General features: G+C 41.8%; 1 protein-coding gene across 1 annotated transcript in view; it reads left to right on the plus strand.

Annotated features, from left to right (window-relative positions):
• The window catches only part of LOC101254064 (mitogen-activated protein kinase kinase kinase 20-like), a 28,323-nt gene extending 16,106 nt beyond the window's left edge, over positions 1–12,217 (plus strand). The window contains exon 4 of the mRNA XM_069291883.1: positions 11,989–12,217. Coding sequence (XP_069147984.1) covers positions 11,989–12,217 — 229 coding nt within the window. The remainder of the gene's footprint in view (positions 1–11,988) is intronic.
• The last annotated feature ends 494 nt before the right edge of the window (positions 12,218–12,711 follow it).

A 12,711-nucleotide genomic window follows, 5' to 3' on the forward strand; every position in this document is an offset into this window, starting at 1 on the left:
TACCTCGTTCGAAAAGCATTCTTTGGCACATCCGTTGCCCGTATTTTCAATTGATGATAACCGGATCTCAAGTCAATCTTAGAGAAGACACAAGCACCTTTAAACTCACCTCCCTTTCGAAACCTTTTTGATGTCGATGTTGTGGTGAAGTCGTCTGGCTTCACTCCTTCCACTTCTATCACAAAGTCTACCACCTCTTGGAAGGATTTTGCCGTTGCCGCTATCTGTAAGGCTGAAATCCGCAATTCTGACCTCAACCCCTTCACAAACCGGCGAATTTGCTCTTGTGGACTGAAACACAGTTGGGTGGCATACCGGGATAATGCACGAAACTTAGCCTCATATGCATTGACCGACATCCTACCTTTCTCTAGGCTCAAGAACTCATCCCTTTTCCCATCCCTCAAAGTTTGGGGGATATACTTCTCCATAAACAAGCTAGAGAATGAGGCCCAAGTCATAGGTGGTGCCTCTATTGGTTGACACTCAATATGTGACCGCCACCACATTTTGGCGTTCCCTTGAAACTGATAACTCACGAACTCAACACCAAACCGTTCTACTATACCCATCTTGCGTAGTAGCTCATGACAGTCAACCAGAAAATCGTAAGCATCCTCAGATTCCGCACCCTTGAAGACTGGAGGTTTCAATTTCAAGAACTTACTGAAAAGTTCATGCTGATCATTTGTCATTATAGGCCGAGTAGTCAGACGTGGAAACGTGCCTATTTCCAATGGAACATCCATGCGGGGAGCCATAAAAGCCGCATGTTGTACCTCCGGAGCCTGAGGTACTGGTGCAGAAAACACTGGGGGTGTCTGGCCCTGATCAGATAACCCGCTAAGATAAGCCAGAACCTGATTGATCATCTCTGGGGTAGGTTGGGGTGGCAATCCCTCATTCTGCACTTGTTCAGTTTCCCCATCCTCCCCTTCTCTTATTACCTCCTCAGTCGGTGGAGGAGTCACCGCCCTAGTACCAGATGGGCTCGGTGCTCGTCCTCTTCCTCTAGAGGACGTCCTCCCATGACCTCTACCACGGCCCCTTGCCGCTGTTCTTTCTCGAGCCACAGCCCCAGTGGCTGGCTCAGTTGTTTCTTGTCTGGCCGGTGTTGGTGTTGGCGTATTCGTTGCTCTAGTTCTAACCATCTGCGAAAGAGAGTTAAGATGGTCAGATACCAATTGGACTCAAGTAGTAGCATGAAAGAAAGAATGAAAGAGTGAAATTTTCCTAAAGTCTTATAGCCTCTCAAGGAAAAGTAAAGGCGTCCCCCTACCATTCCTTAAGACTCTACTAGACCTGTTCTTGTGTGATGAGACCAACGAACCTAATGCTCTGATACCAAGTTTGTCACGACCCAAATCCGGGCCGCGGCTGGCACCCACACTTACCCTCCTATGTGAGCGAACCAACCAATCTAACCTTAACACTTCAATATAAACAGAAAGTAATGCGGAAGACTTAAACTCATAAGTAAAAATAAATAATCAACTTCTATAACTCAAAAACTTATCATTATCCCCAGAATCTGGAAGTCATCATCACAAGAACATCTACCTTTAAATTACTAAACTAAGAGTATCTAAAAGCTAAAAATACATAAGAAGCTAGTCCATGCCGGAAGTTCAAGGCATCAAGACTTGAAGAAGAATACCCAGTCCAAGCTAGAAGCGTTAGCTCACCCTGAAGATCCAGTGTGACGAAGACTGGCTTGAGTTACTGTTGAGTCGAAGATGACGGCACGTTTGCTGCACTCCACAAATAACAAGAAGAAAAACATAAAAGTAGGGGTCAGTACAAAACACGGGTACTGAGTAGATATCATCGGCCAACTCAAAATAGGGAACAGTATATATCAAATACTATCGTAAATCAACTATAAAACTCAACATGTAGCAACAACAAGTACTATAATCATCAATAAGTACCATCAAGTTCATCCATGAGGGCTCAAGCCTCAACACCATACTCATTTGGGAATTAAGTTTTATTAAGTTGAGTATATTATCATCTTTCAAGATTCATTATCTTTCCTCCTCTTGTGTCGGTACGTGACACTCCGATCCCCTACTACTATGTGTCGGTACGTGACACTCCGATCCCCTAATTCTATGTGTCGGAACGTGACACTCCGATCCCCTACATGTGTCGGTACGTGACACTCCGATCCCCTACATGTGTCGAAACGTGACACTCCGATCCCCTACATGTGTCGGTACGTGACACTCCGATCCCCTACATGTGTCGGTACGTGACACTCCGATCCCCTAATTCTATGTGTCGGAACGTGACACTCCGATCCCCTAATTCTATGTGTCGGAACGTGACACTCCGATCCACTAATACTATGTGTCGGAACGTGACACTCCGATCCACTAATATCATTCTATAAATTCATCAAGCCTTCTCTATACCAAGGCATCATCAATCCCATTACTTTAATTCATCAAGCCTTCTTTTATACCAAGGCATCATCATTAATAATGTATATTTAAGTTTCTTTCAAGATTTGGGATTCAATAGTTTTCATCATGCTTGTTTTATCACAATCACATAATCATATTCATGCAAGCATACAATTAAGCCTATAGACCGGTTTACAATACTACCAATACATATCATTCGCTATTGAGAGTCTACTACGAATAGCATGAAACCATAACCTACCTCCACCGAAGAATTGAAATCAAGCAAGTTAATCCTCAAAGCTTGGTGTTTTCCTCTTTTTCTCGATCGTTTCTCTCTCTCCCTTGTTCTTTCTATTTTCTTATTCAAACCCTCTTTCTTTTACCCTAATTAGTATATAATTAAGAATAAAAGATAGCAATAATACCCCACTAATTAACTTAGGGTTACCTCTTTTAACCCCCAAGAATTTGAGTTATTAATATAAACCCACGAACTTTATAATTAAGGCAAGAATAGTAAAAAACGTCCCTTAAAACTTAACAAGAAATCCGACTCCAAGTGGGATTATGCAAACTGTGACGGGCCGTCGCGCTTGCGACGGTCCGTCCTGCTATCCGTCGCATAGTTCAAAAACTTGATTTTGGGTGAATGGCCTGTGACGGTCCGTCCTGCCACTCTGTTACGAAGTTCAGAGAGTCGATTTTCAGTACCCAATTTCAGATTTTCTAAGTGTTTTGAAACGAGACCCTGCGACGGTCCGTCGTGCCCATGACGGTCCGTCGTTGGGTCCGTCGCCTCAACCTGCTTTTCCAGAATAAAATCTGCTGCTCAAAACAACTAAACAGGTCGTTACAATAGATACCAATTTACCCATCGTTCGTCCCCGAACGATCAAAAGAAGGAAAACAAGGGCGAAAAGGAGTACCTGAATCTGTAAACAGATGTGGGTATCTTTCTTGCATATCTGCCTCCTTCTCCCAAGTGGCTTCTTCAACCGGTCGATTCTTCCATTGCACCTTGATGGATGCAATCTCTCTTGACCTCAACTTGCGAACTTCTCTATCTAGAATAGCAACAGGCTCCTCCTCATAAGACAAGTTCTCATCAAGCAAAACTGAATCCCAACGGATAATGTAGTTTCCATCCCCATGGTATCTTTTCAACATCGACACATGTAATACCGGATGTACTCCGGACAGCCCTGGAGGCAAGTCTAACTCATAAGCCACCTCCCCTACTCCCCTAAGTACTTCAAATGGTCCAATGTACCTTGGACTTAGTTTACCCCTTTTACCAAACCGCATCACCCCTTTCATTGGTGAAACTTTCAACAAGACTTGTTCACCTTCCATGAACTCTAAGTCTCTAACCTTTCAATCTGCATATTCTTTTTGTCTACTTTGCGCCGCTAGAAGCTTTTCTTGAATAGACTTCACTTTTTCCATCGAATCCCTCAAGAGATCAGTGCCCCAAGGTCTAACCTCAAACGCATCAAACCAACCAATGGGAGACCTACATCTCCTACTATACAATGCTTCAAATGGAGCCATATCAATGCTTGAGTGATAGCTATTATTGTATGAAAACTCCGCTAAGGGTAGGAAGCTATCCCAATGACCACCAAACTCTATCACACATGCACGAAGCATATCCTCCAACACTTGAATCGTTCGCTCAGACTGACCATCGGTCTGAGGATGGAACGCAGTACTAAGTCCAACCTAGTACCCAAATCCGCATGCAATGTTTTCCAAAACATAGAAGTAAACTGCGTACCTCTATCTGATATGATGGATAGTGGAACCCCATGCAATCGCACCACTTCCGAGATGTAAAGTTTGGCTAACTTTTCTGCATTGTAAGTCACCTTGACCGGAATGAAATGAGCAGATTTAGTTAACCTATCAACAATCACCCAAATGGAGTCATACTTACCCATTGTCTTCGGAAGACCAACCACAAAATCCATTGCAATTCTTTCCCACTTCCATTCCGGAATGGGCATTCTCTGAAGTGTTCCTCCGGGCCTTTGGTGTTCATACTTTACTTGTTGACAGTTTTGACATTTGGCAATAAAATCCACAATGTCACGCTTCATTCTACTCCACCAAAAGTGTTGCTTTAGGTCACGGTACATCTTGGTTGCACCCGGATGTATCGAATACCTCGAACTATGAGCCTCTGTCAGAATAGTGTTGATCAAATCATCGACGCTGGGTATGCATACCCTTCCCTTGATCCTCAAAACACCTTCCTCATCGATTTGTGCTTCCTTAGCCTCTCCTCGCAATACCTTATCTTGAATTCTGCGCAGTTTCTCATCATCAGACTGTCTTCCCTTAATCTTGTCAAGGAAGAAAGATCTTGCCTCCACAGAAGCCAACAATCCTCCCTTCTCATTTACTTCTAATCTCATCAAGTCATTAGCAAGAGTCTGAACCTCTCTAGCCAATGGGCGTCTAGAAGCTTGCAAGTGAGCTAGACTTCCCATGCTTTTCACCTTTCTACTTAAAGCATCCGCTACAGCATTCGCCTTTCCCGGATGATACAAGATAGTGATATCGTAGTCCTTTAGTAGCTCCATCCATCTCCTCTGTCTCAAGTTCAAATCTTTCTGAGTAAAGACATACTGTAGGCTACGATGATCTGTATAGATCTCACACTTAACCCCATATAAGTAGTGTCTCCATTGCTTTAATGCAAACACTACCGCAGCCAATTCCAAATCATGAGTTGGATAGTTACGTTCATGCACCTTTAATTGCCTTGAAGCATAAGCAATCACACTCTTCTCTTGCATTAGTACTGCGCCCAAACCAGAATAGGATGCATCACAATAAACAATGAAGTTCTTACCCTCTACTGGCAAGGTAAGGATAGGTGCGGTAGTCAACAAAGTCTTGAGCTTCTGAAAGCTTTCCTCACATTCGTCCGACCATACAAATGGAACATTCTGCTTAGTCAAGTTCGTCAATTGGGAAGCAATAGAAGAGAATCCCTTGACGAATTGGCGGTAGTAGCTAGCTAACCCAACAAAGCTCCTTATTTCTGGCACACTAGTCGGTCTTACCCAATTCTTCACTGTCTCAATCTTAGAAGGATCCACCATCACTCCATCCTTAGAAACCACGTGCCCCAAGAAGGACACTGCATCTAGCCAAAACTCACACTTAGAGAACTTGGCATAAAGCTTTTTCTCCCTCAACATTTCCATTACCATTCTCAAATGCTCTTCATGTTCCTTCTTGCTCTTTGAGTATACCAATATATCATCAATAAATACGATCACGAAGAGGTCCCAATATGTCTTAAAAATCCCGTTCATCAAGCTCATGAACGCAGCAGGGGCATTCGTAAGACCAAAGGACATCACTACAAATTCGTAATGCCCATACCTCGTTCGAAAAGCATTCTTTGGCACATCCGTTGCCCGTATTTTCAATTGATGATAACCGGATCTCAAGTCAATCTTAGAGAAGACACAAGCACCTTTAAACTCACCTCCCTTTCGAAACCTTTTTGATGTCGATGTTGTGGTGAACTCGTCTGGCTTCACTCCTTCCACTTCTATCACAAAGTCTACCACCTCCTTGAAGGATTTTGCCGTTGCCGCTATCTGTAAGGCTGAAATCCGCAATTCTGACCTCAACCCCTTCACAAACCGGCGAATTTGCTCTTGTGGACTGAAACACAGTTGGGTGGCATACCGGGATAATGCACGAAACTTAGCCTCATATGCATTGACCGACATCCTACCTTTCTCTAGGCTCAAGAACTCATCCCTTTTCCCATCCCTCAAAGTTTGGGGGATATACTTCTCCATAAACAAGCTAGAGAATGAGGCCCAAGTCATAGGTGGTGCCTCTATTGGTTGACACTCAATATGTGACCGCCACCACATTTTGGCGTTCCCTTGAAACGGATAACTCACTAACTCAACACCAAACCGTTCTACTATACCCATCTTGCGTAGTAGCTCATGACAGTCAACCAGAAAATCGTAAGCATCCTCAGATTCCGCACCCTTGAAGACTGGAGGTTTCAATTTCAAGAACTTACTGAAAAGTTCATGCTGATCATTTGTCATTATAGGCCGAGTAGTCAGACGTGGAAACGTGCCTATTTCCAATGGAACATCCATGCGGGGAGCCATAAAAGCCGCATGTTGTACCTCCGGAGCCTGAGGTACTGGTGCAGAAAACACTGGGGGTGTCTGGCCCTGATCAGATAACCCGCTAAGATAAGCCAGAACCTGATTGATCATCTCTGGGGTAGGTTGGGGTGGCAATCCCTCATTCTGCACTTGTTCAGTTTCCCCATCCTCCCCTTCTCTTATTACCTCCTCAGTCGGTGGAGGAGTCACCGCCCTAGTACCAGATGGGCTCGGTGCTCGTCCTCTTCCTCTAGAGGACGTCCTCCCATGACCTCTACCACGGCCCCTTGCCGCTGTTCTTTCTCGAGCCACAGCCCCAGTGGCTGGCTCAGTTGTTTCTTGTCTGGCCGGTGTTGGTGTTGGCGTATTCGTTGCTCTAGTTCTAACCATCTGCGAAAGAGAGTTAAGATGGTCAGATACCAATTGGACTCAAGTAGTAGCATGAAAGAAAGAATGAAAGAGTGAAATTTTCCTAAAGTCTTATAGCCTCTCAAGGAAAAGTAAAGGCGTCCCCCTACCATTCCTTAAGACTCTACTAGATCTGTTCTTGTGTGATGAGACCAACGAACCTAATGCTCTGATACCAAGTTTGTCACGACCCAAATCCGGGCCGCGGCTGGCACCCACACTTACCCTCCTATGTGAGCGAACCAACCAATCTAACCTTAACACTTCAATATAAACAGAAAGTAATGCGGAAGACTTAAACTCATAAGTAAAAATAAATAATCAACTTCTATAACTCAAAAACTTATCATTATCCCCAGAATCTGGAAGTCATCATCACAAGAACATCTACCTTTAAATTACTAAACTAAGAGTATCTAAAAGCTAAAAATACATAAGAAGCTAGTCCATGCCGGAAGTTCAAGGCATCAAGACTTGAAGAAGAATACCCAGTCCAAGCTAGAAGCGTTAGCTCACCCTGAAGATCCGGTGTGACGAAGACTGGCTTGAGTTACTGTTGAGTCGAAGATGACGGCACGTTTGCTGCACTCCACAAATAACAAGAAGAAAAACATAAAAGTAGGGGTCAGTACAAAACACGGGTACTGAGTAGATATCATCGGCCAACTCAAAATAGGGAACAGTATATATCAAATACTATCGTAAATCAACTATAAAACTCAACATGTAGCAACAACAAGTACTATAATCATCAATAAGTACCATCAAGTTCATCCATGAGGGCTCAAGCCTCAACACCATACTCATTTGGGAATTAAGTTTTATTAAGTTGAGTATATTATAATCTTTCAAGATTCATTATCTTTCCTCCTCTTGTGTCGGTACGTGACACTCCGATCCCCTACTACTATGTGTCGGTACGTGACACTCCGATCCCCTAATTCTATGTGTCGGAACGTGACACTCCGATCCCCTACATGTGTCGGTACGTGACACTCCGATCCCCTACATGTGTCGAAACGTGACACTCCGATCCCCTACATGTGTCGGTACGTGACACTCTGATCCCCTACATGTGTCGGTACGTGACACTCCGATCCCCTAATTCTATGTGTCGGAACGTGACACTCCGATCCCCTAATTCTATGTGTCGGAACGTGACACTCCGATCCACTAATACTATGTGTCGGAACGTGACACTCCGATCCACTAATATCATTCTATAAATTCATCAAGCCTTCTCTATACCAAGGCATCATCAATCCCATTACTTTAATTCATCAAGCCTTCTTTTATACCAAGGCATCATCATTAATAATGTATATTTAAGTTTCTTTCAAGATTTGGGATTCAATAGTTTTCATCATGCTTGTTTTATCACAATCACATAATCATATTCATGCAAGCATACAATTAAGCCTATAGACCGGTTTACAATACTACCAATACATATCATTCGCTATTGAGAGTCTACTACGAATAGCATGAAACCATAACCTACCTCCACCGAAGAATTGAAATCAAGCAAGTTAATCCTCAAAGCTTGGTGTTTTCCTCTTCTTCTCGATCGTTTCTCTCTCTCCCTTGTTCTTTCTATTTTCTTATTCAAACCCTCTTTCTTTTACCCTAATTAGTATATAATTAAGAATAAAAGATAGCAATAATACCCCACTAATTAACTTAGGGTTACCTCTTTTAACCCCCAAGAATTTGAGTTATTAATATAAACCCACGAACTTTATAATTAAGGCAAGAATAGTAAAAAACGTCCCTTAAAACTTAACAAGAAATCCGACTCCAAGTGGGATTATGCAAACTGTGACGGGCCGTCGCGCTTGCGACGGTCCGTCCTGCTATCCGTCGCATAGTTCAAAAACTTGATTTTGGGTGAATGGCCTGTGACGGTCCGTCCTGCCACTCCGTTACGAAGTTCAGAGAGTCGATTTTCAGTACCCAATTTCAGATTTTCTAAGTGTTTTGAAACGAGACCCCGCGACGGTCCGTCGTGCCCATGACTGTCCGTCGTTGGGTCCGTCGCCTCAGCCTATTTTTCCAGAATAAAATCTGCTGCTCAAAATGACTAAACAGGTCGTTACAGCTAATCACATTATAATTCGATGCCTTGGCACAGACGTCCAAATAAGATCAGCTATCTTTAGCTTGTTCAATTAACCCTTTCATTGCATTTTAGCTGGCAGAGATTGAATATTGGCCAGAATGAGTTAGATTATACCCCCTTGTAAATACCAGTCCTCTTGTTGTTCGACAGTATATTTAACTTTTTCCAGGACAAACTGCAATCTAGAGGAAGAATATATATTTTCCCAAATGGAATCATCATTCCATATATAGATCTCATGTACCCATTAAACCTACAACGTATTCTGTTTTTCTGATAACTGCTATAACAATTTGCCTACTGATGCAACATTCCAATTATTGCAACCCTCCAAGCTCATGTGGACAACAAATCTTCTCCCATGCGACACTTTCCTCCTCTCTTAATTACTCCCCCAAAGATAATTCCTACAAATTCTATCAACCTCCTGTAGAATACTTTGGGCTGAATGAACACAAACCCCTATAAACTATGTATAAGAGCAAAACAGTAGTCACAATTTGAATTATACTGGTGTGAGATATAACAAGTTTTAATTCGGCTAGTGATCTTTCTATTAGAATTTGGGAATCCACTCTCTTGAACTTTTTGGATGACAGGAAAAGCCCAAGATATATCATTGGAAGATGTCTTAGAGTGAATCCAGTCAATTCTAACAGTTGTCCACAAGTTCCTATCGTCTACGCTAGCTACAAACAGGTCAAATTTATCTACATTAGCCACAAACTCGTTACTTCACTAAAATAAGTTAAAGTTTCCATCACTCTAGCCACAGAACTAGTGTCACCTTTTCAAGTGATTTAGATCATCGACAAAGATTAAATGAGTCAACTTAAGATGCTTACACATCAGATGAAAATAAAAGCCAGGTAATTCATGCACTTTAAGACCGTCGATAAATACTCCGTTACTAGGACAAACAAGAGAGGATTCATTGGATCCCCTTGTCGTAAACCTCTCTTGCCAGCAAAAAATTCATTCCCTTCACATATCATTACCAACTCTGTAAAGCTTTTAGGAAATTCATATCCAATGAGTGCTTACTCCACAAATTCCCAGGTTACCATGTCATAGGCCTTTCTTAAATATTTTTTCATCAAATTAGTAGGGTTTAAAATTTGATTGTGATTAACTCTCTTTTTTAGAATAAAAAAATTTATCAAACAGATTTTCGAGTTATTAGGTGAAATCATTCATTAATCAATTATAAATTGTCTAGTTGCTTTCCATTGTTGGAATCGAATCAAGAATGGTACATTTGCATTCTCAAAATCAAGAATTGGGTATTTCAAACCCAATATCCAACAAAAAAATAGAGCACGTAATTTCCAAACAGTTTTTAATTCTGACAAAGTGGTGAATATGCATTTCTCCACAGCGGAAGAGGAGAAATGTATTGGTACAAATATGACGATCCTTCATTCACTGGTAACCCAAATTTTGCGTGAATTGAGACATCATTGATGTTGGCAAAAATTATGCTGTGATGGTTGTGGCAGAGAAACCTAATGTCAAGTGATATAGAGGAGAGAATGCCTTAGACGTAAAAGCCTAGAAGCCCACACTTTTTGTTTGATATAGTAGAAAGCCACAGACACTTATAGGGACTCAACTCAAAGAAAATCATATCTAACAAAAAGTGTGGACTTATAGACTTCTACCTCTAAACCATTCCCTGCCATCGCCATCGTGTAGCAATTTGCCACCACCATCGATGTCTCAATTCCGGTAGAATTGGGGTTATCGGGTGAAAGAGGGATCGCCATATTGCTTACAATACATCGCTCATCCTACACTGTCGAGATATCCATATCTGTCGCTGCCTCCGCCGAGTTCCTTGTATCCACATCCTCCTCCTTCGTCTCTTCATCCACCTTCTCCGAAACCGTGCCTACCTCCATGCTCCTATGTTTTTTTCTCAACCGTCTCAGCCATTGTTCTCTCCCCTAATAAATCGGTATCTGCCTTTGCCCCCTCCTCCACCTTCTCAACCATGATTCTATCTGCTTCAATTAGCAATTGCACCAAAGGAATCTTTCCTTTGGCTTAATAACTTGAAAAAAAACACTACGAACTTGGAGAAAGGCACTTGACCCATAATTTCACTTGCGATTCATATGCATCACGAACAGTTTTATCCAACTTTTTATAGGTTTTTGAACCAATAGTTGGAGCACCATCGGAATTCGCAAGCACAACCTGGTCTTTATACCTAGCAAATAACATTACTTGTTCATGTTATCTGCAGTACTAAGAGATTGTTATGATCTAATGAAACTATGAGTTTTTTTATAAGATAAAAGAGAAAAGTGTCACAAGCAATCACTACTTTATTACCACTCGTGCTACTGCCGTCTTATTTTGAAAAGAAATGTTCATTAACTAGAAAGAGAGCAAGAGAATTCATTTATACGAGATCGTAAGAAAAGATAGCAATCTAGTACCCATTTGGCATTACTATCTTTTCTTACCATCTCTTGTATACATGTATTCTTTTTCTCTCTTTCTAGTCAATAAAATAACGTTCTTTATCAAAAGAAGACAACAATAATGGGAGTGGTAATAAATTGGTAATTGTTGTGACACTTTTCTCTTTTCTTTTATTAAAAAATTCATGGAGTCATTAGATCATATCAATCTTTTGGTGCTGGAAATAACATGAACACGTAATGCTATGTTTCTAAGTATAAAGACCTGGTTGTGCTTGCGGATTTCAATAGTGCTCCAAATACTGGTTCAGAAACCTACAACAATTTGGACAAAAATATTTGTGATACATATAAATCACCGGGCAAATTAATGGTTAAATGACTTTCTCCAAGTTTTTAATGCTTTGTCGAGGTTAATAACCCAAAGGAAATACTCATGTGGTGCAATTGCTAATTGAAGCGAATAGAATCGTGGCTGAGAAAGTGGAGGAGGTGACAGAGGTAGATATTGATTTATCAGCGGAGAGAACAGTGGCTGAGACGGTTGAGAAAAAGATGAAGGATAATGGGGTGGAGGTAGGAACGGTGTTGGAGAAGGTGGAGGAGAAGATGAAGGAGGAGGAGGATGTGGATACAAGGAATCAGGCGGTGGCGGCAACATATATGGATTTCTCGACAGCAGAGGAGGAGGGATGAATTGGTACGAATATGGTGATCCCTCTTTCACCCGATAATGCCTATTCTGCCTTAATTGAGACATTGATGGTAGTGACGAATTGTTATGCGGCAGCGGGGGGTGGGGGGGTGGGGGTGGGAGGAATGACCAAGAGGTAGAAATCTACAAAACTGAGACTTTTTGTTTGATATGGTGTTCTTGGAAGTTAAGTCCTCATAAATGTCTACAACTTCCTATTATAAAAGACAAAAAGTGTCGGGCTTCTATATTATGGCCGTGGCGGAGAACCCAATGTCAAGGTGTACAAAATTAAAAATATTATTTTTTTTTGGGGGGGGGGGGGGTAATAGCACCTTATTTTAGTTAAGGTGTGTATCTGGGATTTCGGTCATGGTCAAGGGGGGTACTTGTGCCTTATCCCTTTCAAATTATAGTAAGGTGACATTTTTTTTCGTACAAACTAAAAAGGAAAGATTCCCACATAAAAAGGGATGGAAGGAGTATTAAATACTAG

Source organism: Solanum lycopersicum, chromosome 12 (assembly GCF_036512215.1).
Source record: "Solanum lycopersicum chromosome 12, SLM_r2.1".
Lineage (NCBI taxonomy): Eukaryota > Viridiplantae > Streptophyta > Magnoliopsida > Solanales > Solanaceae > Solanum > Solanum lycopersicum.